This window comes from Cebidichthys violaceus, unplaced genomic scaffold (assembly GCF_023349555.1).
Source record: "Cebidichthys violaceus isolate CVI_PGR_0920_01 unplaced genomic scaffold, fCebVio1.0.p SCAF_84, whole genome shotgun sequence".
Lineage (NCBI taxonomy): Eukaryota > Metazoa > Chordata > Actinopteri > Perciformes > Stichaeidae > Cebidichthys > Cebidichthys violaceus.
This window is the reverse complement of record NW_027176969.1, coordinates 626,604-653,777: the sequence shown is the minus strand read 5'-3', so window position 1 is coordinate 653,777 and position 27,174 is coordinate 626,604. Positions and strand designations below refer to the sequence as shown.

Genomic DNA, 27,174 nt, shown 5'->3' with positions numbered 1-27,174 from the left:
CAGCGAGGAGCTTGAAAAAGTCTCGTCTTCTGCTTCTCTTTTTCTCAAACGCAGTCGACACTGAAGGAATATGAACATACGCAACCAGCTAAATGAGAACAAATATGGGGATTTATCATTTACTTTTTTTTATTGTGAAGTGACCTCTTTAGGACTAAAAGTGTAAGTTTTGTTTTACCAGCCTTGCTACTCAAAAGGAAAACCAATACGTGTGTATGTATTGTCAGCTCAGAGACGGCAGTAAATGATATTTTGATGTTTTTGATGTTCTATGAATCCACTGTTTACCTTTCTGTTCATCAGCACATTTTAAGTTACTGTAAAAACCCTCAGAAGTGTCGGGACTAATGGAAATAGGTTGCTGTGAAGCTACTGTCAGCATCTTTTTCAAAGTAAAAAATGAACATGTTACACATTACACTTGATTATCTGCCAACAGCAGCGTGTTTAACGAGAGCAGCGGTGCTGCATTGCTGACATATAAAGTCAGCTCAGCCTTTTGTGGTGATGAAAAACAGGCAGCAGAAGTAGGACACCGACGTTCAAAGTTTCTGAGTTTGCCAAAATACCACCGAACTAGGTCACTGGCCTCTTTTAAGACGTCTCATTCGTGCAAAAAGAGATCACTCCAGTCAGATTCATCTCTCAAAGAAAGCAAGTCGTCTGTGGAAGAAGCAACGATGGCTAAAAACTCGTTGGATTGTGTCTCGATAAGAAAACGTCACGCAGACGGCATGAAATTCTGGTGAGCTTTATCCGAACACGTCTACTAATGTTACTTGATTGTTTGTAGTGTCTTTGACAGAGAAGAAAATGCAGGAAAACCCCCCAAATTACTACTGGATTCAACATTTCGATCTACTTTAAAAGTGCTTCATGAAATCAAATGTTCAGATTTGACCCAATGCATGTTGATTATCTGCAGGATATAAATGTCTTTTTTACTGCCATCAAGAGTTAAAGTTTAACAAAAAGTGATTCTTTAGAAAGAAATACCTTTTTTTGTTTTTCAGCTGCCGAGTTCCGCCGAGTGGATTCTGAGAGATTAAGGAAGATGAGCTGAGATGAATCTCTCCTCAACCTTGTGGAGATTAATTATTATACTTCTCAGTTTTCCCATCAAGCGTGAGTATCCATCCATCCACATCACTACTATCAGTATGTATCGCAGCAAAGCCGGTACACACATAAAATGGGAAAAGAGGGAATCATCTTGGGGTTGAATCATGTTCACTGTATGGCAGGCACTCAAATGCTCCATTACTTTGGATCGTGCTGCTATGAAACCCTCTGGCTCTGTTTTTATTGTGGACAGGTGGCCCTTTGATCCCGGCTGGCTGCCAGCGCTTCAATGGCTCCGGCTACCTGACAGTAAAACCAGCTCCGCTCTTCCTCATCGGCGCGAACCTCACGGCGTACTGCAGCGTCCCGACATGTCAGCGGAGGTAGAAAATACGCAGGAATATTATACCGTACAATATGACTTATTGTCTTCTGTAGTTATATTTATATGTAGAAAATGCTTACAGAGATGTTCAGTTGTGTTTTTTGTCCTCCAGTTTCACAATATCCCTGGAGCTGAATGGTGAGACTGTGGCTTCTCGGAAGAAAGTCAACTGCACCAAGACAATGTTCAGCCTGTTCAATGTGCGGAGACCAAATTCCATATTGCTCTGCAAGCTGAAGAATAATCAGCTGTCTAAGGTTGTCGCTGGACTGGACCTACATGGCGGGCGTATGTACAGTTACCAATCATATGAAGTTGGGATTGTGGGAATTAGAAAGCAAAAGCAATACTTTTACAGAGTATTTATGTGCGTTTTGGGTGGTTGCTATTGTGATTCTGCGTGGTGGCCGTCCTTCATGTCTGCTAGTTTTATGTCGTCAAAGAGGAGTGTCATCAGTCCGACGACCCCTGGGGTAAACAGATAGCTGGGCCTGTTTTTGTGGCTTTAGCAGCGTCTCATTCAGGGGTTTCAAACTCATTTGAGTTCAACCAATGCAGGAGTGCCTTAAACCTGCATTCTCTCTAGTGGCCAGCAGGGGGCGACTCCTCTGTTTGTATAGAAGTCTTGTCTAAAATGACTCTACTTCTCTCTTGATTTATTCCCTCAGTAAACATTGTACACATGAGTTTATGGTCTCAATCTCTAGTTTCAAGTCTTCTTCAATATAGCAAACAAACATTTATGTTACTTTTACGTTTTGGTTAGCAAGCTAATCTTCACAAATTGCTTGAATGCAATTGCCAGAAGTAAAAAGCTAACAGGCTACAAACGAGCTACACCCCGGTCACATGGCTTCACGTCACCACCACAAAGCTAAAGGCGGATCAGTGTTCTAGTGATGACGTTTAGTCGTCTCATTTAGACACTTGTTAGCGACCACCTTTTTTTAAGAGCTTCGAAACCCACGTATTCTGTATCGTAGCGCAACACTTTAAAATCTCTTAATTAAGCTTGTAAAAGCCACAGAACCTTATTCCAGGCATCAAACCAAGAACCCATTTAACAAACACACCCACTTCAAAGCGAGGGAACGTGAAGAGCAAAAATGCTGACTCATTTACCGGGTTTGAGGACTCATTCCTGCGTGTTCTTACTTTTAGCAGGACAGCACAACCTCTAGTGGACAGAAAAGAAGAAGTGCATTTAATTAAAAAAAATTAGAATACGTGACATTTCTGGAATTTACACACTTAGCAAAGTCATCCAGAAGTATAATCACCTGAGAGTAAGAATCTTTGTGTTGTCGTTAGCTTAGAATGAGCCCTTCATATCTACACAGGGAGCAAGTCCTCTTCATGGAGTCGTGTTTCTACAGTAGCCCAGAATGGACAAATCAAACACTCCCTAGACCTTAGGGTTCAGGTTACGTAAACCTTTCACAGGTTTATGTAACCTGAAGGCCGCTGTAGCTCTCAGACACACTTGGTTCAGTTGGTTGCAATTTGCAACCTTTACCACTAGATGCCACTAAATGCCACTAAATCCAACACACTGCCTCTTTAACACACCTCTTATAGAAGAATAAGTAATATTTAAGTATTGAAAAGCTGAAAAAAGCTAAACTTCTTTTCCATCTTAAATTTTGAAGAAGCTGTAGAACATTGAAAGGATTTCGGTGTGATTTTAAATGATGTGATTTCTCACTTTTTGTCAATGAGCGCTATGGTTTTGCAGGCATACAAAATGTCAGTGGCTTGCTTTTCATTATTGTTCTATTCTGTTTTCCATCCTCTGGGCTTAATTAAAGTCCCTCCAGATAAACCTGAAAACGTTCTCTGTGAAATGTCAAAGAGCTCTGATTTCATAAACTGCTCCTGGGCGAGAGGACGGGAAACACACCTCCCCACTACCTACAACATTTCACTCCACAGGTACGGTGTTAATTACAGGTCAAATTAAGCTATTGCCTTGTTTTCTCGCCCATAAGACAACGACAAACCTTACTTTTAATTTTGTTCATCAGAGAAAATGGGACCCAGATGCTGTTAGATCAGATCCAGGATGCTGAAGAAGTCACCATACCCCGAGCAAAGATAGATGAAAACGATACACACCAGTTAAAGATCACTGCTTACAACCACTTTGGATCATCGCAATCTGACCCGTTCATCCTCAGTGTGAAGGATATAGGTAAGCTCTCACTTCTGTAGAACACATGTATCTCTAAGGAGTTTTAAGATGTTTTAAGATTTTAAGGTGTATTCTATCTGAAGGCATTTTCAAGAGAAATGAGTCATCCTGTTAATTCCTGTTAACTGTCTGTGTTATTCTACCACCGTCACAGTTTGACTAATTTGACCTGGCTATCAGCAAACCGTTTCTCTGTTGTTGTAATATTTCTTTGAAGGGGGAACAACTGCGCCGCCGACTCGGCCCACAACTGTTGCTGTTTCAGTGTACTCTTTCAAGATTTTCAGTTGCAACAGTCGTTGACTTTTTTGAGTCATTACCGAACCGTTGTAGAGTTTTGTTTTGGAGTTATTTGTGCGTGCTGGGAGGTCAATCCCACTGGATAATCGCTGCCACTTGTGTGTCCCTTTGTGTTGCAGTAATACCAGAAACCCCTCGTATCATGCAGATAGAGTTTGGGCATAACTCCGTAGCAGCCCTGTTGCAGTGGAAAACGTCCGGATCCTCAGAGAGTCTCAGATCCGATGTCCGGCTCCGCGCAGATAGCGGCTCTTGGGTAAAGCGATGCCGCGGCGCTCATGACACTTTTTGTGGTTATTTGCAGCAGCCATGTGACTTGATTACCTTGATGTTTCCCAGGAAGTGGGAGAGGGAACAGAAGTCACTGAGGGTCTGATTCAAGTGGCCGGACTGAGGCCTCTGACTGACTATGAGTTCAAGATGAGAACGTGCAACTCGTCATCAGGACTGACGCGTACCAACACGTCCGGGTCAAACTCCAGCAAAAGGTTGTTCTGCAGCCAATGGAGCCCATCTGTTGTGGGGAGAAGTCCCGGAAAAGGCGAGCTCACAATTACTTACTTATCGTGCAACAGAGGCAGTCTGATACCCGTGACGATGTGAGAGTTTGTCATCACTCAAACTAAACCCACAACTTGTGGCTGAACTTTATCTTTAGGGCCATCTCAGCAGATGCAGGTGTGGAGGATGTTAGGCGGCCTGGGGACCGACAGGCTGCGGTCGGTGACGGTTTTGTGGAAAGTAATGTGGCAAAGCTGTTCATCATATCTGCCTTTTTATATTAATATTGCCCATTTTTTAATCATACTACGGAAGTTGATATGATTCAAACGTGAATTAACTTGTGATCTCGAGATCACGTCGGATAAAAAGAAGTTTGAATCGCGCCAATTTAGGGCTTCAGTGTGATACAAAGTTTTTACCAAATACCAGAAATATGATACATTCATAAAAAAAACTTGGAAAAAGGCTAATTTGCTTTCTCGTGATGAGTTACTAGATCCAAAGATTTAAATATCTTTGTGGTAAAATATACCATAACGGTAACACATTCTTCGACGCCCTTGTCTATAACACATTATAAAGAATGTGTTAGAATCTTTTTTGCAGCACTGTATGATTATAATTATAAACACATAAACTATTTTTTCACTTTACTTCAAGGAAACAATAACCAACAATCACATAATGCATTATAACAGTGATTATAACCACTAATTATGAAGTATTATAATACTTGACCTTAGAAGTAATTATAAAATGCTTAATAATGTGTTTTGATTATAGTGAAGTGTTAAGCTTCATGTATATATATATATATATATATATATATATATATATATATATATATATATATATATGACTGCTTCTAACTTTAATTATATAGTGTAAGAAGAAGATTATAATGCATTATAAGTAGGTTTTTAATCTATTTTAGACATGGGTGTCTCTTGGCCTGCTAGACTGTACCCAGCCAAAAAATAGTCACATGACCTCCCATGAAACCACAATGTATTGTGATTAAACTGAGATTAAACATAAGAGTTATAAAGTGTTAATTAGTGAGCATTAAAGGTGCCAGTAGGTTGCGTCAGTTTGGACATTTCCCCTGTTTCCAGTCTTTATTCAGAGCTAAACTACCATTCATATTTAATTCACAGATATCAATCATCTCATCCAACTACTGACTAGAAACTCAAATAAATGTGTATTGTAATATAACATATAAATAAGCACATTCCTCAAACTGTCGTAATCGTCCTTTTTAAAACGAATGGATAAGTGATGGGCAGCCTTCTTCCTCAGCCTCCATCTCCAGACGATTACAGCGGCGCGGTGCAAAACTACGAGATCGTTCTGGGTGATGACCAGAAACGGGAAGTGACCTGTCCTGCTGCTTTGACCCGGTGTTCACTCCAGGTACCAGCGGAGCTCCAGGCGCTGAGCATCAGCGCCGTCACCTCGTACGGGACGTCTCCCCCGGCCGATGTTCCACTCAGACGCTCAGGTGAGAACACATATTAGACTCACGGAAGATAAAAACCTTCACGTCTTAAGTTGCAAAGAGAAAGAGAAAGACAGAGTGTTCTCATGTCTTAAGGTCATTTTGGACCCGTTTTGAGAGAGCTGGCTCCTGCGGCTAACGGCAGCTCCGTGTTGGTCTCCTGGTCGTGGCCGGGGAACGGACGCCCGTCAACATCTGGAGAGGAACCGCTGCACTACGTGGTAGAGTGGACAAGTGTGCCTGTGGCAGAGCTGCAGTGGCAAAAAGTGGCTAGAGATCAAAACAGCACTTTCATCAGAGGTACACACACACACACACACACACACACACACACACACACAAATGGTATTGCATCACATATGGCACACAAAGTCTCGAAATGTCTTCAGAGATGAAGCAGTGGCCTCTTGTGGGCAGTCGGTGAATTACACTAGTTTGAGAGCGTTGACGTTTCCCCTCCGTGTCGTTTCAGGTCTGACTGCAGGTGTGAGGTACAATATCTCTCTGTATGCCGTGACCACCAGAGGCGTCAGCGCTCCATCATCCGGTCTGGCCTACTCCAAAGAACAGAGTGAGATTCATAGACGACACAATGGTGCAATTTAAACATCATCCGAGTTCATCATGCATTTTTTTTGTTAAGAGGGATTCAGACAACACGTGGTAATCGGCCTCTGTCTTCATTGTACGTGTTTCAGAGCCGGCGTCCGGTCCCAGCATGTCGGTTCTGGTCCATGAGTCCAGACGGATCCTGATCCAGTGGGACGAGCTGCCCGTAGTCGAGCAGAGAGGCTTCATCACAAACTACACCGTCTATCTCCAGACGCTGGACTCCAGCAACACAAAACACAGCGGTGAGCTTTTTGAGTGTGTTTCCTTGGTCTTATTTCAATGCTTATGAAAACGTGACTTATCCCGTTAAAAAGGACAAAACGGTTTGCTTGGCTGGATTCCACTGGGTCCAGGTTACTTGATCTAAAGGTTTGGAGGAAACACAACTCTGCTGTGAGTCGTTTCCTGTTCTTGCACAGAAGAAGAACTTCTCTTTTACGGCGCTCGGTTAACCGTGTGTCGTATGTGCGTGTGCTTTACCTCGGTCGGGCTAAGGCTTTCTACCTCACCCGTGTCTGTGCACATGTGTGGGAAATTGAAATCCGCCGTAGTATGCATTTAGTGTGTTACATAATGGAAAGTGTGCAGCCAGCATTGATGCTCCCCTCCCACAAAAGCGTCAGTGCATCAGCAGGGTATTTCACCTCTCACTTCCAGTAATGTGGTGAAAGTCAAACAGCAAACTGATGGTTGCTCTTTTTTTTTAATCTTCTGTGATTAATTACCTCCGCCGAGGAGGAGGTCACGTTTTTTGGTTTGGTTTGTTTTTCCTTCTGTCAACAGGATTATGAAATAAACTGTGATTTTCATGAAACTTGGTGGAAGAGTGCAGCATGGGCCAATGAAGAACACATTAAAATATCCGAGCGGATCTGCATTTCGGGGGCGTATTCACGTATTATATTATTTCCCAGAAGACAATCTGTCTCTTAAATATCGAGTGTCAAATTAGGCTTCTTTCATAGAAACAAGTGGTGTTTTTCTTTTGTTGCAAGGAAGAAAGTAATTCAAGCGACGCTTCCATCAGCAACGGATTATGGTGATATTGTATCTATGCGTGCAAATGTATTAATGTTATATCCAGTAAGTCATGCTGCGTTTCTGAACACATCATTTCAGTTTCTATAAGAAAGTTCATTTGTTTCCTTTATACGAGCGCAGGAGACAACATTGTTTCATTTTTCTGTGTAATGCCATATTATGTTATTATATCTATGTTCTCTATTGAAGCCAAAAGCCATCCTCTCTAATCCTCTAATCATGCAGACAGATTAGATACGTCATCCCCAGAACCGTCCCCGTTTTTGGGTAAAAGCGCTTTCTAAGGAATGCACTTGTTTTGCACTTTGCAACTTTTTTTTTAATAGGTTTTTTATGTTGTTTTTAACTTTTTTTACCGTTAACTGTGACGCTGCCATCTTGGCCAGGACGCCCTAGTAAAGGAGATCCATAATCTCAGTGGAATTATCCTGGTTAAATAAAGGTTTAATAAAATAAATAAATAAATGATTGTTCACTTTCATTAACATTGCGGCATAGTTCTAGTTTAACATTTGCTCGTTGTATTGTCTCAGGAAGCCTGTCTTGGAGTTGTATGCTATAAACCTCTTGGATTCTCAATCTACAACTGTGGAATGCAGCTGTTCACTAGTGAGCAAACTGATGTTTCAAACACTGGTTGTCATCGTTTTTTCACAGAACCTTCTGTGAAACACAGTTCTCTAGAACTGTGTTTGACCACGAACAGGAAGCCATGTGGCTACCTGCACACATGCAACCGTTATGGTTTGCTACTAACCAGCGCGCTTCGCACATTATTTCTGGAGCTTCAGTGTGAAAACACCTGAGAGCTTACTTTTTCCTGTTTCTTTTGTGACATCTTATGTGTGTGTGGTCTGGATGCAATCACTTCTATAAGTCATTTTATCTAAAGTTTGACTTTAGTCGAGAGTCAGACTGTCAAACTCGAGGCTTTAAAACAGCAGTCCCCCGCCCTAAAGCATCCCCCTGCTTTATGGTCTGTTTGACTCTAAATGGAGCATAATGTACTAAATGAACATCATGCTGTATAGAAGAAGACTGTAAACTAGAGATTGAGACCATAAACTCATGTTTACAATGTTTACTGAGGGAATAAATCAAGAGAGAAGTAGAGTCATTTTTTGCAACCAGAAGAGTCGCCCCCTGCTGGCCATTAGAAAGAATGCAAGTTTAAGACACATTGGCTTTACTCTTCAGAACCGGAAGTTTGCCGCCTGGTTGGTAGTTACTCCAGAAACCAAAATGTTTGCGAACAACCGCTGAAAAAAGTGAGCTTTCATTGTCCCCTTTAAGGACTTGTGGTCCACGATTGAAAATTCATAGTTCAGCAGTAGTCAATTTAGAGATTGAGATTGTTTATGTTGTTTCCAAGGTCAAGACTTTCCTTTCAGAGGTAGAGCAGGTCGCCTCCCACTCCGAAGACCGGCGGTTCGATCCCCGGGTTCATCCAGTCCATTTTGATGTGTCCTTGGGCCAGACACTTAACCCCATGTGCCTTCAATTACTGATTACTGATTGCCTAACTGCCACACGCAAAATGACTACAACAACAGTAATTGTGACATTTGCTCTCCTCCAGTGACGGTGCCCGGCTCCGGCCCCAGACGGATGTGGCTGGACTGTCCCGAAGGAGCTCTGGTTCTGCAGCTGACTGCGTCCACCTCGGCAGGAGAAGGGCGGCGGGGGAACCGGATCTGCTCTCAGCCTGAAGGCCCTGCAGGTCTTTTAATTTCTTAATTAAAAGACCTTTAAATTCATTTCTTTAATGTCTGGACAATTATAGAGTTGTAATAACTGTCCGACTCTACCAATCTGTTCCCTTCTTTGTCTCTCGTAGTCGGCCTGCTGATTGTGGCGGTTTTCATCGTCACCCTCCTTATAGCGATCATAGCCAACCTGATGTGCTGGAGCTGTGTGAGGGAAAGGTATTATTATTCATACTCACAGTCATCATCTTATAATAGCGAAAGTGTTCTGATGAATGAACATCGCTTTTGTCCTTCAGTCTTCCTGCAACGGATTTTGAACCTGCATAGGTTTTGTTTTACTAGTAACCGGGATGGATGCCACTGTGGCCGATTTTAAAATGCCACACCGCAACACGAGCGCATGAACAAGAAGCCACACGGCTAACATGAACAGAAAAAAAAAAAAACCCCAGCTGTCGACAAAAACATCATTCTCTGTGTATGTGGTCAAAGCAGCCCCGATCTGATACTGAGTGTGTGTGCGCTTCAAAATGTGTCATCGCCATCATTAGTAACACACAGTAGCCAGTGGTGGAATATTACTAAGTATATTAACTCAAATATTTCCATTTTTAATGCCCCTTAATAGAACATCATATTGTGCTTTTTACTGCACTACGTCTATGTGACAGCTTCAGTTATTTAGCAGATTTAGAGAATGAACGTTAGCTCCACCTTTACCGGATGAAACATTACATTAATGCATCACTAATTATAAACCAATAATATAATATACATTGTTCTGAAATGGGCCATTCTGCATCATGAGTACTTTTACATTTTGTACTTTAAGTACATTTGGTTTTTTAATACTTTTGTACTTTTAATTAAGTAGGATTTTGAACGTTTACGTGTTTATTCTGTGGTATTGCTACTTTTACGTACTGCTACACGGACAGTAGCAGAATAACAATGTTTTTTGGGTTTTTTTAACTTCTGCACATTTTACTTCTGATAATAAACTATCATTATCAATACTGGAAAAACCTTGTTGTCTTTCTATCTCAGGATCAAACAGAAGTGTGTATCGTGGGGACCTGCCTGGCTTCATGAAAACTTACCAAAACTAGGAAACAGCAATGCCATCCAACTGCTGGAGGTAATAACGGTAAGCTGATGAAGCCGACGTGTGTTGGCATATCACGCTTCCCTAATTTTTGTGTGAACTGCTGTCACCAAAACAGCAACAGCACCAACACCAACAGTACAAGAATACGTTAACTCAGTTTTGAAACATGATGTTTACCCGTCATGACCAAAGCAGGAAGTGATGTTACTCTCTGTTTTCACAATGACAACTTTGTGAGCTGCTGCACCAGAGACGCGTTTGTATATTCTGCATTATATTCATCGCTTCAAATCTAACTGTGCTTTTGTTTGTTTTTTTGGTCACCAGGAGTACGGAGGTGAACTGTCCTTCTCGTCCACGCACAGCGACCCTCCGCTGTCGCCCATCACTTTCATCTCTCAGGAGGACAGGGACGTCGTGTACCCCGTCGTCCACATCGACACGTCCCACGTCGGGCCGGGACCCACAGCGGAGACACCTTTGCTAACGTCAGACTCCGGGACCATGCTTGTTGACGGCCTGCTGGAACATGTCGGCTACAAACCCCAGATCGCCACGTCGGCTCCACAAGGAGCGGAGTGGAAGGAGACAGAAGACGAGCAGAGGGACGTACCGGCAAATGTGGAGGAAGACAAATGTGTGTTTGGAGGATTGCTGGGAGCCTTTCTGTCCAACGCCGAGGTGGATTTCTCTGATCCACCCCTGGGGCTGACCCTCAGCTCTGTCGGTGGTCTTCTGTGGCCTAAAACTCCCGAAACAACAAGTTTCTTGAATGGAGGCGTCCTACTGGGGAGGAGGGGGACTGAGAGCGAGGTGGAAGCGGATTCGCCCTCTCTGGATTTACAACAGGGTGAAGAAATGACTCCCGACACCGAGGACACTTGTTTATCTCACTATACAGTTGAGACAACACTGACTGGTGGTTATTTCCCCCAAGCAGCAGCTGTGAGCAGCACGACACTGTGCGACACACAGAGGTAGCAGGGACGATGGGAAGGACACAAACAAACAGCACCGTCTGCACTACTGAACTGATTTTAAAGAAAGCATTACATTCAAGCGCCACTTCGCTTGAATTACACTACGCTGCTGGGAAGCCAGGCTTTACTGCTGGGCCCACTGGAGGGAAGGGATGCACGGGAGAACCAGAACCAGGACTGAGCGGGGAAAGACTGTCAGACCCTGCTGCAGTAAAATGAGAGTCAGAAACATTACAACTTTCATGCACCGTGACCGCCATAACATCAACACAAATAAAAGTTCCATGTTGTAACTTTATGTTTATTTTGAGTTTTACTGAATGACATTCTAATAGTTGTTTAGCATTAGTCACCATTGTTATAGATGGATAGATGGATGGACTGTATTACACTGTTACAGCAGTTGAGCTAAAAAGACAAAGATAATATGCAAAGAAACTATACAATGCAGCAAATGTTAGCTGACATGCTAAACTAAAGTGTTGAACATGGTATAAGCATGCTAGCATGCTGGTGCTAGCATGCTGGTGCTAGCATGCTGAACGCTAGCATGCTAAAGCTAGCATGCTAAAGCTAGCATGCTGATGCTAGCATGCTGATGCTAGCATGCTGAACGCTAGCATGCTGAACGCTAGCATGCTGAACGCTAGCATGCTGATGCTAGCATGCTGAACGCTAGCATTTAGCTCAAAGCACCGCTGTGCATAAGTACAACCACACAGAGCTGTTAGCATGCCTGTGTTATTTTGTCATTAAGCTCTTTAATACATAAAGATCACTTCTCCAATGAAAACACTTGTAAGCGATCTGGACCTTAATTTTAGCTGCAGAATCAAGTCTGCAGCTATAAAATAATATTTCACATATTAATGAATGTGGTCTGATCTTTCTCCAGATGATTTGTGGTATTCCTGATAAAAATCCAAAAAACAAAAACAAGACTAAGCTTTGTATGCTGGAGGAGGATTTACACCAGCTTTTCATGACCTGGCAACCAAAATGTGCTTCTTTCAGCTGGTTAATTTTCTTTTTTTTTAGCCGTTATTAAAGACAAAGCAATGACTTGTTGAACCGCCTGAAGTAAACATTTGGAGCTAAGACCTGTAACTCATCATCATGCAGCAAAATAGCTGTTCCGCATGAAGTGTTTCTGAAATTTTAATTTTAGGGTGTGGCCTGTGTTTTTTCATGTTAGCGTTGTGAAATGAGGCGGTGAAGTGACGCCGAGTGTGAAATTGTTCCAAAACACACACAAGCAAAAGTCAGTTGGGGGGTTTCCCTGTTACAGATAAGTGTATGGTATCGTAAGCTTTAACTCAAACACGCCGCCACCTGCAGTTAAACACCATTTTTTTAAGACTTCCTGAGCGTTGTCTCACTTCCTCATTGAGAAATCTCAAATTTCAGGAGGGTCTCTTTCTCCACAGAGCGTCTTAGCAATGAATCTTCAGAGGCCTCGATGTCTTTGAAAATCTTCTATCGTCTTATGTTGCAAATCCGGAGCCCAGAATTGTACATCTAAAGGTGAAATGCGGTGCAGCTTCAGAGGAAAGTCCCCCACTGCATCACATGGGGACGTGATTGAGGGAGTGAGAGACTTTGGGCTGTGTGGAAAATGTGATGGTGAAAAAAGCATCTGAGGGTTAGTTGTGCTGTTGCAGGTGTCATACACTCCAAAATGTCATCTGAACAGCAGCCTTGCAGACTTTTCTCATCAGGTCACGATATGTCCACTTATATGTCCACTTATCTTCCTTTTGGGATTCAGGACTATATGGTTTTGATGCTCCGGTATAACTCAGACGGTCCGTCCGTCCCGTTCTCGTGAGCGCGATGCTTCAGGGACGTCTGGAGGCAATTTCTTCAAATTTGGCGCGAACATCCTCTTGGACGCAAGGATGAACTGATTAGATTTCGGTGGTCAAAGGTGCCTGTGACCTCTCAAAACACCCTTTTGTGCACCATAACTCAAGAATTCATGCGCTTATTATGACAGTTTCACACAAATGTCTTATAGGATAAAAGGTGACATTTTGGACAGACTGCTTGGCGGAGGCAAACAACCTTAAGGTGGTAATTCTATATTATATGGAAGCTGTGAAAACATCTTGACAATAAGTGAACCACATGGAATGATGTAGTTCACTTATTCGCTAAGTTCGCTAAGTGGAGAGCAGGGCCGCCTTTCAATCAGAGGGTTGATGGTTCGATCCCCGGCTCCTGCTCTACTAGTCTCATGTCAAATGTGTCCTTGAGCGAGACACTTAACCCCAAAATGTCTCCCGTAGCTGCGTCTACGGTGTGTAGATAGATACTGAATTGTAAGTCGCTTTGGATAAAAGCATCTGCTAAATGACCGTAATGTAACGTAATGTACATAATAAGTGAAATTTGAGGTAATTTCCAGACATTAGAATATTTCAGGGAATAATAATCCATTAGTTGTAAAGGTTAATGGTCAGTGGTGGAAGAAGTATTCAGATACTTTACTAAAGTAAAAGTACTAATACTGTGCGAAATCAAACGAAATCCTCCAGGTTCACCAGAAACTCCTTCAGCTCAGACTCCGGCAGCAAACAGCCCGCCGTGGACAGACCCAGACCCGGCTTCGTTGCCGCCTGCAGTCCGAAGCTCCGTCGGTCCCCTCTGGTAGCCAACACCGACACCACGCTGCTGGAGACCCAGGCCGTATTACTGGGCCCGCTGGAGGGATGTGCACGGTAGAACCAGAACCAGGGACTGAGCAGGGGAAGACTGTCAGATCCCTGCTGCAGTAAAATGAGACGTTTTCTAAAGGGACGTCTGGTCCTTGGAAACACTACCGCTTTAGTCCACAGGGACCGCCAAAATGAACACAAAATGAAAGTTCCTTGGTGTAGCTTTAAGTATCATCAGCAAAAATATCAATAGTAAAAATTCTGAAAAAATGTTCTGTCAATGTTTTACTATTAAATATGATGTTTCTGGATTAATATTACTGCTGCATTAAAATGCATGTTGAGTGTTTTTTTTTTAACCAGTACTGCTTAGAAAAACATCTCTAGTTTATCAGAAACATTCAAATAGAAATTAAAAAAATCATCAAATTTGGAAATATGTGGTTTTCACTGGACAGGAAGGTTATGAAACAAATGTATCCTGTAAAGCAACTATTAAGCTGCCAGACAGAAACAGTTGCGGACAAAGTAGAATATTTAAGATGTAGTATAAAGTTGCATAAAATGGAAGTAGTGCAGCACTTGAGTAAATGTACTTAGTTACATTCCACTGCTGACACCTCATGATCAATAGGCTGGATCTGCACACAGTCTCTCTGTGGAGCCTCTGCGCGCGCGTGTGTCTGCGCGCGTGTGTCTGTCTTCACCTTCACTGATGATCTGTGACTCAGAGAAGTTTGTCCCTTCACAGCAGACGGAGGCGACAGTCCGCCTCCGAAGCGTCTCCGCCGTCAGCTTAGTCCGGATAAACTCATAAAATGAAGACTTATCGATGACGGATAAAGCTTCAGAAGAAATAAATAAACGATCATATGACGCTGGGATGTGATTTCATGGTACGTATTTACCTTATTTTTTTTGTCGCTTTATCAATAACATGACTCTGCGTATTGAAATGTATTCATGATGTAATTTGCTACAAATGGGATTAATAGTAGCGCCATCGACCAGGAAGGAATTTCATAAAATGGTTTCCTAGTTTAAAATAATGTTTTTTTTTATCATTAATATAAATATTTATTAAAAATCGCTGCAGCCTGTCCAAAAACATGGTTGGCCTCATGCACTTGTGTGTTATTCCTTGTTTGAAGGTAAGCTAGCGGGAATGTGAGAGACATACCAAAGAAGGCAGCTACTGGCGACAATGTCCCGATCATGGACCATCCTCGCTGCTCTCACTGTGCTGGCCGTGCAGCTTTGCAATGGTGAGATGTGTGGACACGTATTTCTAACATTTCGATTTAGGTTTTCTTCATAGTGTTTGGATTTAAAAGGCAGTGGATTTATATGAAAAGCCTTTCTAGAAAAAAACCCTAAAAAGTAAAAGTGTTTAAATTGTGCATCTGTATAAGGATGCAGTGTGCAGAATTACATTTCCTCATCTGCTCCAAATACAACAAATTTGTATCCTTCTTACATTCACATAGATGACATGCAGCTTTCATATAACTTATGATTTCTGCTTTTTTTAGGGAGGAAGTCCTGTGCCATCTGGTCCAGCGCTGGACCTGTGGTGCAGCGAGGCTCCAGTTTCGAGGTGCACTGCACCTTCAACTGCAAGTGCAAGGACATGGGCATGTACAGCGACCATCCGCCCAAACCGCAGAGACACAAAGAAGTGAATTCTACAACCATAGCTTTTCATGTGGCAAACATAACCAAGGACAGAACGTACAGCTGTGACTGTACGTGTTCTCCTGCGCGTGACCCCTGTGGACTGGACATCTCAGCTGGATGTGAGTATGAAACCAAAAGCACCTCTGTCTGACGAAAGTTCCTTTATTTAGTGTGTTTGAGACTGTAGCAATGCAGGGACGTTTGACAGTACATCGTGTTTCAAGTTGATGCTTTCATATCTTATGGAGGCATGATTTCTTTCTGAGCTACAAGAGCTGTTAAAAAAAAAGAGGCACAGCCGGTTCTGCTTTCTCTTCTATACTTGGAGCACGACACCGCTCGTATGTTGCGGGCTGAGTGCAGCTAAGTGTCAAAGCGGCATGCGATAAGTTCTGACCACAAGCTTTTTGACACATAAAGCATGCCGGTTCCTCAACATGGAACTCGCACACACTATTATCAACTTGTTTTACAGTAAAACATTCAATACTGAAAAAGATTCCTTCTGTTTATGCAATGTAATCGACGACATTAAGGAATAGCACACTTTGCATTTTATGGATTCCTATAAATCTGAATATTTGTGGGGTTTTTTTTGTCTGGTCATGTATACTTCAGCTCGAGTCACAAATTTGATGACTTAAGATTCGACTTGGCAAAACCCCCCAAAAAAAGTTTTGCAACTTGAATTGAACTTTAACACCGATGATTTGTAACTTCACTTGGACTTGAGCCCTTTGACTTGAACATACTTGGTACCTTCCACCAAACCCACATATTTAAAGGTATGTTATTTTAAAAAAGTGTCAATTTATTTCCCTTAACGTTAAAGAATTCGACACTTAATTCCCCAGATCCAGTTGGTTTGAACCAATCCGTCAGCATCCAATCAATTTGAAGGAGACAACCATGAAGAGCTAATGTTATGTTACTTATGTTAACTTCATCTGCGTGAAAAAAAAAAAAACGACACGACGGTCAACAATAAATGAATCGCAGTGAAGCGAAAGGTGCAGGTCTAAAACGACAGGAGGTTAAACAGCTTTACATTTAGTGAAGGGAGCATGATGAGTAGTTTAGGACTCAAAACTCAAAGTTTAGGACTTGTCAGTTTTGACTCGGGACTTGCAAAACTATTATTTGGTCCTACAGTAACGTGTTGGAATGACCAGCAAGGTATTCCTTGCGTTGTTATTTAAAGGCCTTTTTTAGGCTGATCGTCAGGTTTATGTTCTCTGCTCATTACTTTTCATCTTTTCTTCTTCTTCAGATCTACCGGAGCGCCCTAAAAACATTTCATGCATCTACAATGTTAAAGATAGCGAAGGGGGAGTCGTGTTCTGCACCTGGAACCGAGGACGAGACACTTCTCTGAGGAATAAGTCAGTGCTGTGGTGAGTTTTAAACACAATTCTAATTGAGAAGTCAACAAATCAATACCATATTGCTGGTAATAGATTACTGTAAATTAAACATTGTATGTTTCAGGGTGGAGACTGTATCTAAAAACCACACCGATGGACCGCGGAACTACAAAGGCTCCACTAAGGGAACTGGTTTGTCGTCAGCTAGTTTCACGGTGTCCAGCTCTGTCCAGCTGATATCTGTGTGGGTAGAGGTCCAAAACCCACTGGGCTCTGCGGTGTCCATCGCCATCAACTACACACTCAGTGACATCGGTGAGACCTCACCACGTTATCAGCCGACCTGTCAAGTGTTTTGTTGAGGTGCTTGGCAACTTCTGCACAGAGAGCAGGCAGCAAACCTGAAGCACCTTAAAGCTGCATTCTCTCTAGTGTCCACCAGGGGGCGACTCCTCTGGTTGTATAGAAGTCTAGTCTAAAATGACCCTACTTCTCTCTTGATTTATTCCCTCAGTAAACATTGTAAACATGAGTTTATGTCTCAATCTCTAGTTTCAAGTCTTCTTCAATACAGCATGATGTTCATTTAGTACATTATGCTCCATTTAGAGTCAAACAGACCATAAAGCAGGGGGATGCTTTAGGGGGCGGGGCTACCTTGTGATTGACAGGTCGCTACCACAGCGTTGTCCGGTCTGTGAGTTGTCCCCTTCACAGTGTGTTTTCATTTTCTGAAAGTTAATTGGAGCATTTTGGTTCCCCCCTTAAAATGTTTCGCTGAGCTGAACCGTCTTGTGTCACTAGCGACGGCCGGAAACCAAGATGGCAGCGGTCTAAAATGTTGAACTCCAGGCTTCAAAACTGTAGTCCATGTGAAAGCAGCTTTTCAGTGAAATGCGTCCTTTCTTTGATTCTTTAATCGTGAAGTTTAGGATAGTTGATAATCTCCCTCCATCCTCCTTTCCACTAAGCGAAGATTGCCTCCAATGGCAACTGCTTTTATAGCAAACAACAACAAAACAAAAATCAATATGACAGCTGACATCGGACTTTTGTTTTTTTTATTCATCTTCCTTTCTATCCCGAGCAGCGATGCCATCGACTCCTGTTCTTGGCCAGCCTGGGTGCTCTTCCCGAGAGTGCATCATCAAAGTGGAGCAGTCCGTGCGGACTCAACACCTGGAGATCCAGTACAGAGCGGAATCGAACACGTGGGCGTCTTCTCCGGACTCGGTAAGAAGTCTTAGGGCAGACTTTAGGAACTCTCATTGAGATGTTGCAAGAGACAGTGCAGAAGGTCGCTTTGAACCCTCTGAAGACATACAGTCACCTCACAGGTCTTCTGCTGATTCAAAGCCGAAGGAAGATATGAGTGTCGGGTTAATGGAAGGTGAATTGACAGAGTCGCACAAAAACAAAGTGAATGAGGCGTTCTTTACAGTGTGGTCATGAATGGCACTTTTGGAGAATGAATGACTTTAAATCAATGATTTAAAGTTTAAATCAATTAAAATAAGATGAAAATCCTTTATTTCTGACAGGGTGAGCAGACCAGTTTGGTGCTGGATCGGTCCATCTCCTCTCTGGAGCCCTACACCGTGTACCATTTCAGAGCCAGATCCAAGTTCAGCACCGGCCTGTGGAGTCAGTGGAGCGCAAACGTCTCCAGCTGGACTCAAGAGGAAGGTGAGCAAACCCTTTGCAGCTCCTGAACACTATTTTTGTACTTCCTGAGTGAAAGCGCAGCTGATTCTGAGTCTACACGCAAACAGTTAGACCCGAATGGAGTATTTACAAAATCTCTGTGGCACTTTATCTATATATATATATTTATCCACTTGTATCAGATAATGCAGTAATACTATATTATTCATATATTAATTTCCTTTGGGTTGTTTGAGGCAGTTATCAGCTCTGTCTGCCGGATACCAAAAGCCACTGAAACAGGCCTTATCGGGTTTTGTTGTTGAGAGCGAATCCGTCGATTAATGATAAGACGCAGCAGTATTACAGTGGTAGTACATGTATTTATTTATTGATAATAAACTGTAATCGGCTCAACTTTGAGCCATGAGTGAGTGAAGAAAAGTAAAGTGGTAAAGAAGACAGCGGTGCTTCATGGGAAAATTTCGCTGCATATCTTGTAATACTGATGGTGTGAAGATAAGAAGGTGTCTTTCCAGACACATCAGATATGAAATGTGCAGCAGTGACAGATCATCAGCGTTCCACGAACAGCCAGAGGTCTCAGTAGAAACAGCTGAAGAGACATTTTATGTAAAGGCTTTACGTGTTCAGCTAGAGCTAGCGTTAACATTATTCATAAACTTCACCAGCTGACTTTGGTAACCTACGTCACTACCTTTTTGCTAACGACTGAGTGGGCGTGTCCGTGTGATGCATCTTCCCTTTAAGCGCGTATCAAACGTGTTAATCACACCTCATCTTTCCCCGGATGAACGCGTATAGCGCCTGAGCCACATTGCGGGATTTCCGATCTTCCGGGCCCGCAGTATGAAAGTCACCTCACCGAGATTGAAACATAATTGAGGAAGCTAATCGACCACAATAAACGCTTGTCTTGTGAGAGTAATAACATTCAGAGCGGCCGCAGGCAGACTGCGATGTCTTGGCTCCCAAGGGTTTAGGCGTCAGCTGGTCCTTTTCGGAGCTTCCTCTCGGATTCATGCTTTTCGATCTGGCACCTGAAGGCCACGTTTCTATAGTTTGACGCCCAGAAACGTCCCGAACACAACAAAATGGAAAAGAAAGAGAGAATACAGGCAGAGGGCAGGTTCTCTGCAGACTGAATGAGTCTTTACATTGTTTTGTTTTTAGGAAAGTCCTACTCATTGTGCCTTTTAAAGTAACTTTGACAATATGAAGACAACAAGTTGTTCAATACGATGAACGATGTCTCAAGGTACCTTTAAGTACTTGTGTTTAATCCCCATGTTTTCATTTATTTTACCTCATATATGGATGTATTCATGTATTCAAAGGGCTGGATATTTGTCACTTTTCAAGGATTTTAAAGTCCATCAACTAGGAGTAACTTTTAAGAGACGTCAGTTCTATAAACACGTCTTCCACTCATTCGTTGGAAACAAACGTATGCATGATTTCAGCGCTATTGTTACTATTTCACTATCATTACTTTATTGTTTTTAGCTCCTGCCAAAGAGTTGGATGTGTGGTACGCCTCTGACTTCATGAGAGTTTACTGGAAGGTACGTTTTACATCTTTTTAAAGTGTTTAAATTCGTGCTGACGGTGAAATGCGACACACATGACAACACTGCAGCACAGCTTCATGTGTTTGAGGGTGTTGTCTCCGCGTGTTCCCTCTCTCACTGGTGTGCCTGTGTGTGGGCGTGCGGTGTCGTCGCCATAGTAACACTTTCTGGTCTTCCCGCTTCGCTGTACTTCTTTCTGCAAAAGTTAAAGGTCGACCACTGACCGCTTCTGAGGTGTGACACCCTCACGCACACACTCGCACATCCCCACTCTCTACCACACACACACACACACACACACACACACACACACACTCACTCATATACTCATTTAATGTCACATAAAGACAGTGAGAGATATAAGTGAAACCTGACGACAGACACCACAGTTTCAGTTTACAAGAAAAGAGGAGCTGAACAGAAATGATGTGTTCTCACCGTGTCGATTTTTGAGCGTCCTGTAAAGAAAGCAGGCTAAATCCAAGGAGCGTAAAAAGCTCCCGTTGTTTGTTTCCTTTTCCTGTACGCGGTGTCAAACTCAATAATTCACCTTTTACAACATTTCTCTGACCGCAGGAGCCGGACATTTCCACGGCTAGAGGGAGAATCGTAGAGTACAAAGTCGGAGTTGACAGCCAAAAGTCGGGATCGGTCTTCCTCGCTAACGTCAGCGCCGATGCCAGGAATTGTTCGGTCCAGCTCTGTGCCGACTGTGAAGTGACGGTGTGGGCCTGCAACTCCAAAGGGCCGTCCCCTCCTGCCAGAATCACAACCCGTCACACAAAAGGTAAAAATAAAAAAACTGTATCTGATATGACTGGTGACATTTGACTATTATTGTATATTTATTGCTATTAATCTGTCAATTTTAATAATTTTCTGTACTGCTTTGGCAATGTGGATTTCTGATATGTGATGCCAATAAAGCTTATTTGAATTTGAGAGAGAGAGAGAGAGAGAGAGAGAGAGAGATGCACAGCAACAACAACAATAACAATGCCAACCTTAAAAATAACGGAAATATGACTAATAGTAATAAGACGGTTGACGTCTATGTGCTTCTCTCTTGTAGTGACGGTTCAGCGGTTGCAGCCCCCTCAGGACGTGCAAGTATCTGCAGACAACCACAGTGTCACCATCTCCTGGAGAAAGCATGACACTGCACCTCTACATGCCGTGTTCGTGGTGGAGTGGTACCCAGAGGGCCGCAAGCTGGAGGAGCTCAGATGGGTCAGACTGGGCAGGAACGAGAGCCGTGCTGTTGTTACAGGTGGGACATGTGGAGTTGCAGTTCAGCTCATCTTTATTGTCAGACTCAACCACTCACTACTAATCTGATTTTAAAGAAAGCGTTATGTTCGAGCGCCATTTCACTGGAATTACACCACGTTGCTGGAAACCCGGGCTGTAGGGAAGGGAGGAACAGGAGAACCAGAACCAGGACTGAGCAGAGCAGACCCTAAATAAAATTAGAGGTTTTCCAAAAAGGATGCTCAGAAACAATTCCACTTTCGTCCACAGGGGCCGCCAAAATCATAACAAAAGTTCCTTGTCGTATCTTTAAATTAAAGAAAAACATTGCCACTTTTATAAAAGACATCAGAGTCTGATGGCAGCCGCTCTGAATGTTCTTGCCTACATGTTAGCTTTAGCTTGTAGCACATAATATAGGGTCCTCAGACATTTTGATCTGTCATGAAGTGCCCCACATATTTTGTTTCAATATGTAGAAGAGGGCCGGTGAAAGCAGCTTTTACCTCTTCCACGTCTCTGTCTTTCTTCATGCAGGCATTAAGCCATTTGAGTGCTACGAGGGAGCGGTGCATGTTTTCTACGATGAGAGCTCAGTGAGCAGGACCAGGTTTACAGGCGTCAACACTCTGACCTCAGGTAAGATCTAAGGAGAGCGTAAACAGCGTTAATTCAACAGTGTATCTTGTATTAAATTCATACACATAACTGGCATAAAATGTCTGTAACAGGAGTCTTTAAATTGTTTCAAATACTCTGTTATCATCCGTCCTTTTTTTGGGCTTTCTGCTTGTTGTTTGCAGCCCCGGCAGCCGGTCCGTCGGTCCAAGAGACGGTCGAGGGAAACCATGTGACGGTGACCTGGACGAAGATTCCCAGGGGTCAGCGGGGGGGTTGCGTCACCAAGTATACCATTTATTTAGAAAAAGACGGCAAACAACAACAGCTTTGTAAGAACCATTTATCTTTACTGAAACATCTCGTGCTCTGGGGTGATGGTAGGCGGACAGTCACATGAGTAACTTTCCTCTGCTGTGTGTGTGTGTGTGTGTGTGTGTGTGTGTGTGTGTGTGTGTGTGTGTGAACGTGTATTTCAGTCTCTATACCAGCATCGGAGACGATGCACATCATCAAAGACCTGTCTCCAGCTGGCTACAGCCTGTGGATGACGGCTTCAACTGCTGAAGGAGAAGGCCGCGCGGGTCAAAAGATCAATTTCTTCATCCAGCGTAAGCCCGCTTTCCAAGTTTCTTTAAAATAATAGATTTGACGTTGCAGTGAAACTTCATTGCTTTCTTGTACGCGTTAAACGAGAAGATCAATCCCGCTCTTTACGGCAAATGTGAACCTGGCACCTGCTCCTGACCAAGAAATAGTCCGGCACATAACCCGCCGTAAAAACCACAAGTTGTGGCTTTTACGCTTTGGTTTTTCTACAGATTTAACGAACAAGATAATGTGTTAATAAAGTGAGCTTTAGAGGCGCTGGTAGTGAGAATGTGTTGACCAAGAACCGGGCAGACAGCGGAAAAATTGCGAAGAATGTAGATCGACTGATAGTTTTGAAGCCCCACTGTGGAGTGGATAGAACAGCCTGTCAAGTCCAATGAATTTCAATAAAATCGTCCCCGTTACAATGGAAAAGATGCATATTTTTTTTATTAGCCTAAACATATAAAGTATGCAGACCTGGCACCAGGAGTAACGTTTTTTTCTTGACTTTTGAAATCAGCAAATAGATCATTAAAACAACACTTTTTGTCCAAATGAAAAATCGTTGTTTTTTTTCTCTACTACCTCAATTTAGCCAAATATATATATATATATATATATATATATATATATGCTGCATATATCTTACATCTCACTGTTTTCACCGTCACCGCCGCAGAGGAGACCCAACTATCCCCCCTAGTGCTGTGTGCGGTCGTTGCCCCGGTCGCGTTGTTGCTGATGTGTCTGTGCCACAGTTCAGCAGTAAAGCAGAGGTATGTGAGCAACACAAAACAGTTGTTGTCAAAGAAATGGTGCAGCTATAACAAAAACAAAAAAAAATATGTTGCTATTAAACCTCCTATGCCATATTGTTCTCCACATTGCCCCTCAGGTTCTGGGTGTATTTTCAGTGCCTCATGCTCGATGTTGTGCCGGATCCTGCAAACAGCAAATGGGCAAAAGAGTGTACGCAGGAGAAGGTATGGATCAAATACAAACTGTAAATTGCAACTCACTGGTCTGAGTTCAAGCCTGTGTCTCCCTTCAAAACAGGGTAAGATGGACCTCCATCTGCAGCTGAGTAACTCCAGTGTAACCGAGGAGGAAGACGAGCCCTTCCTGGTGAATGTAGAGGAGCTGCCCAAGCAGAGCGTTGACGTCGGCGCGCCGGCAGACGTCTCCTCGCTGCTCCTACCTCAAACCAGCCTGAGCTCTGAGCCGGAGCCGGCCACAGCGCTCTACCCTGTGACCAACTACATCAAGAGCTTCTCCCACGACTCGGACAGCTCCGACCACACGCAGACCTCTCTGGACACCAACACAACCGTCGACTACATCTCATCGCACGGCCTGGGAAATATGGACGAGGAGGACGAGGAGGAGGAGGAGGAGGAGGAGGAGGAGGAGGAGGGGGTGTTTGCAGAAATGCTGGGTTTCTTCCCCAGTCATAACATTTTCATAGAACCGATGGAGTTTGGAGGGAAGTTGACTCTGAGTGCCGTCAAAATTGACTGCAGCGACTTCTTTCTTTCAGAACAGTAAAGTGTTGACTTGAAACCTGAACTCTTTGGTGAGATGAGGTTTGAGTGAAAACCGTTTTTTAGAGGAAGAAGATGGCTAAACGAAACAGACTGGAAACAATGACTGGAGGTGGTGAATGTTTCCCGCTTGTCTTTTTTTTTTTTTTTGCGTCACGAATCTTGCTGAGATTTGCATGAACTACCTCCTTGCTCACTGAAATCAAAACTGTAACAAAAAGCTTTCGCTGAATTCTTGCAGAGCTGTTGTACAGTAATATTTTTTTTAGAAATTACGTTTTGTTTTCATTTCATGCATTACCATAGTTTTCTCTATAGAGCAGCATTGGACACACTAATACCATGACCAAAACGAACACAGTACAGGCTGCATGAAGGAGTGTATCACATATTGGGATTCCTGCCTGCTTGTACTAATGTATACATTCATAACTAATCTCTATAAACAGATTCTGCGTTACGCAGATGTGAAGTTCCATTTGCAGGCTCTGTTTGTAGTCTGTGTGGTATTAACCAATCACATTCGAGCAGGTTGAACGCAGGTAAACAGTCCGTGTGGAGAGAAGGCAGAACGCATAGGCCGGAATGCAATCTCAGAACCCACAAGTTATTGTCCTGGAAAGTGAAGCCAACGTGGATGTGCTTTTTTGAAAAAAGTCATATTATAGCATGTCGAAAAAAATGATATTATAGCATGTCGAAAAAAATCATATGACAGCATGTTGAAAAAAGTCATATTATAGCACTTTGAAAAAAGTCATATTATAGCATGTTGGAAAAAATCATATTATAGCATGTCGAAAAAAATGATATTATAGCATGTCGAAAAAAATGATATTATAGCATGTCGAAAAAAATCATATTACAGCATGTCGAAAAAAATCATATTACAGCATGTTGAAAAAAGTCATATTATAGCACTTTGAAAAAAGTCATATTATAGCACTTTGAAAAAAGTCATATTATAGCATGTCGAAAAAAATCATATTATAGCATGTCGAAAAAAATCATATTACAGCATGTTGAAAAAAGTCATATTACAGCATGTTGAAAAAAGTCATATTATAGCACTTTGAAAAAAGTCATATTATAGCACTTTGAAAAAAGTCATATTATAGCATGTCGAAAAAAATCATAGTATAGCATGTTGAAAAAAATCATATTATAGCATGTCGAAAAAAATCATAGTATAGCATGTTGAAAAAAATCATATTATAGCATGTCGAAAAAAATCATAAAAAGTCATATTATAGCGTGTTGAAAAAAATCATATTATAGCATGTCGAAAAAAGTCATATTATAGCATGTTGAAAAACAAGTCATATTATAGCATGTTGAAAAAAATCATATTATAGCATGTCGAAAAAAATCATATTATAGCATGTCGAAAAAAATCATAAAAAAGTCAAATTATAGCGTGTTGAAAAACAAGTCATAGTATAGCATGTTGAAAAAAATCATATTATAGCATGTCAAAAAAAATCATATTACAGCATGTTGAAAAAAGTCATGTTACAGCATGTTGAAAAAAATCATATTACAGCATGTTGAAAAAAATCATATTATACCATGTTGAAAAAAATCATATTATAGCATGTCGAAAAAAATCATATTATAGCATGTTGAAAAAAGTCATATTGTAGCATGTTGAAAAACAAGTCATATTATAGCATGTCGAAAAAAATCTTATTATAGCATGTCGAAAAAAATCATATTATAGCATGTCGAAAAAAATCTTATTATAGCATGTCGAAAAAAATCATATTATAGCATGTCGAAAAAAATCTTATTATAGCATGTCGAAAAAAATCATATTATAGCATGTCGAAAAAAATCATAAAAAAGTCATATTATAGCGTGTTGAAAAAAATCATATTATAGCATGTTGAAAAAAATCATATTATAGCATGTCGAAAAAGTCATATAGCATGTTGAAAAACAAGTCATATTATAGCATGTTGAAAAACAAGTCATATTATAGCTTGTTGAAAAAAATCATATTATAGCATGTCGAAAAAAATCATAAAAAAATCATATTATAGCGTGTTGAAAAACAAGTCATAGTATAGCATGTTGAAAAAAATCATATTATAGCATGTCGAAAAAAATCATATTATAGCATGTCGAAAAAAGTCATATTATAGCATGTCGAAAAAAATCATATTATAGCATGTCGAAAAAAATCATATTATAGCATGTCGAAAAAAGTCATAGTATAGCATGTTGAAAAAAGTCATATTACAGCATGTTGAAAAAAGTCATATTATAGCACTTTGAAAAAAGTCATATTATAGCATGTTGAAAAAAGTCATATTATAGCATGTCGTAAAAAGTCATATTATAGCATGTCGAAAAAAATCATAAAAAAGTCATATTATAGCGTGTTGAAAAAAATCATATTATAGCGTGTTGAAAAACAAGTCATAGTATAGCATGTTGAAAAAAATCATATTATAGCATGTAAAAAAAAATCATATTATAGCATGTCGAAAAAAATCCTTAAAAAGTCATATTATAGCATGTTGAAAAAATCATAAAAAAGGCAGATATACGCAGATATGAAGTTCCATTTGCAGGCTCTGTTTGTAGTCTGTGTGGTATTAACCAATCACATTCGAGCAGGTTGAACGCAGGTAAACAGTCCGTGTGGAGAGAAGGCAGAACGCATAGGCCGGAATGAAATCTCAGAACCCACAAGTTATTGTCCTGGAAAGTGAAGCCAATGTGGATGTGCCCTAAAGCTGCATTCTCTCTAGTGTCCAACAGGGGGCGACTCCTCTGTTTGTATAGAAGTCTAGTCTAAAATGACTCTACTTCTCTCTTGATTTATTACCTCAGTAAAC

General features: G+C 41.8%; 2 protein-coding genes across 3 annotated transcripts; both read left to right on the top strand.

Annotated features, from left to right (window-relative positions):
* Window positions 1-6: 6 nt before the first annotated feature.
* il23r (interleukin 23 receptor) lies at window positions 7-11,686 on the top strand. 2 transcript variants are annotated; one of them, XM_068702439.1, is made up of 17 exons: window positions 7-745; window positions 1,014-1,125; window positions 1,316-1,445; window positions 1,560-1,735; window positions 3,256-3,379; window positions 3,472-3,638; window positions 4,058-4,194; window positions 4,278-4,479; window positions 4,597-4,679; window positions 5,745-5,946; window positions 6,040-6,243; window positions 6,416-6,514; window positions 6,642-6,797; window positions 9,176-9,316; window positions 9,434-9,521; window positions 10,353-10,443; window positions 10,741-11,686. In XM_068702439.1, the coding sequence occupies exons 2-17, from the start codon at window positions 1,065-1,067 to the stop codon at window positions 11,392-11,394; spliced, it is 2,715 nt and encodes a 904-aa protein (XP_068558540.1). In that variant the 5' UTR covers window positions 7-745; window positions 1,014-1,064; the 3' UTR covers window positions 11,395-11,686. The 2 variants fall into 2 exon arrangements, with proteins under 2 accessions (XP_068558540.1, XP_068558539.1); XM_068702438.1 differs by having other exon boundaries at window positions 10,353-10,452.
* A 3,118-nt stretch (window positions 11,687-14,804) lies between these two features.
* On the top strand, window positions 14,805-24,809 carry il12rb2 (interleukin 12 receptor, beta 2a). The gene is made up of 16 exons (XM_068702449.1): window positions 14,805-14,946; window positions 15,202-15,315; window positions 15,583-15,846; window positions 16,998-17,121; window positions 17,216-17,406; window positions 18,182-18,324; window positions 18,633-18,777; window positions 20,263-20,321; window positions 20,904-21,114; window positions 21,400-21,597; window positions 22,116-22,217; window positions 22,382-22,528; window positions 22,676-22,807; window positions 23,470-23,566; window positions 23,686-23,773; window positions 23,847-24,809. The coding sequence occupies exons 2-16, from the start codon at window positions 15,255-15,257 to the stop codon at window positions 24,333-24,335; spliced, it is 2,451 nt and encodes an 816-aa protein (XP_068558550.1). The 5' UTR covers window positions 14,805-14,946; window positions 15,202-15,254; the 3' UTR covers window positions 24,336-24,809.
* The last annotated feature ends 2,365 nt before the right edge of the window (window positions 24,810-27,174 follow it).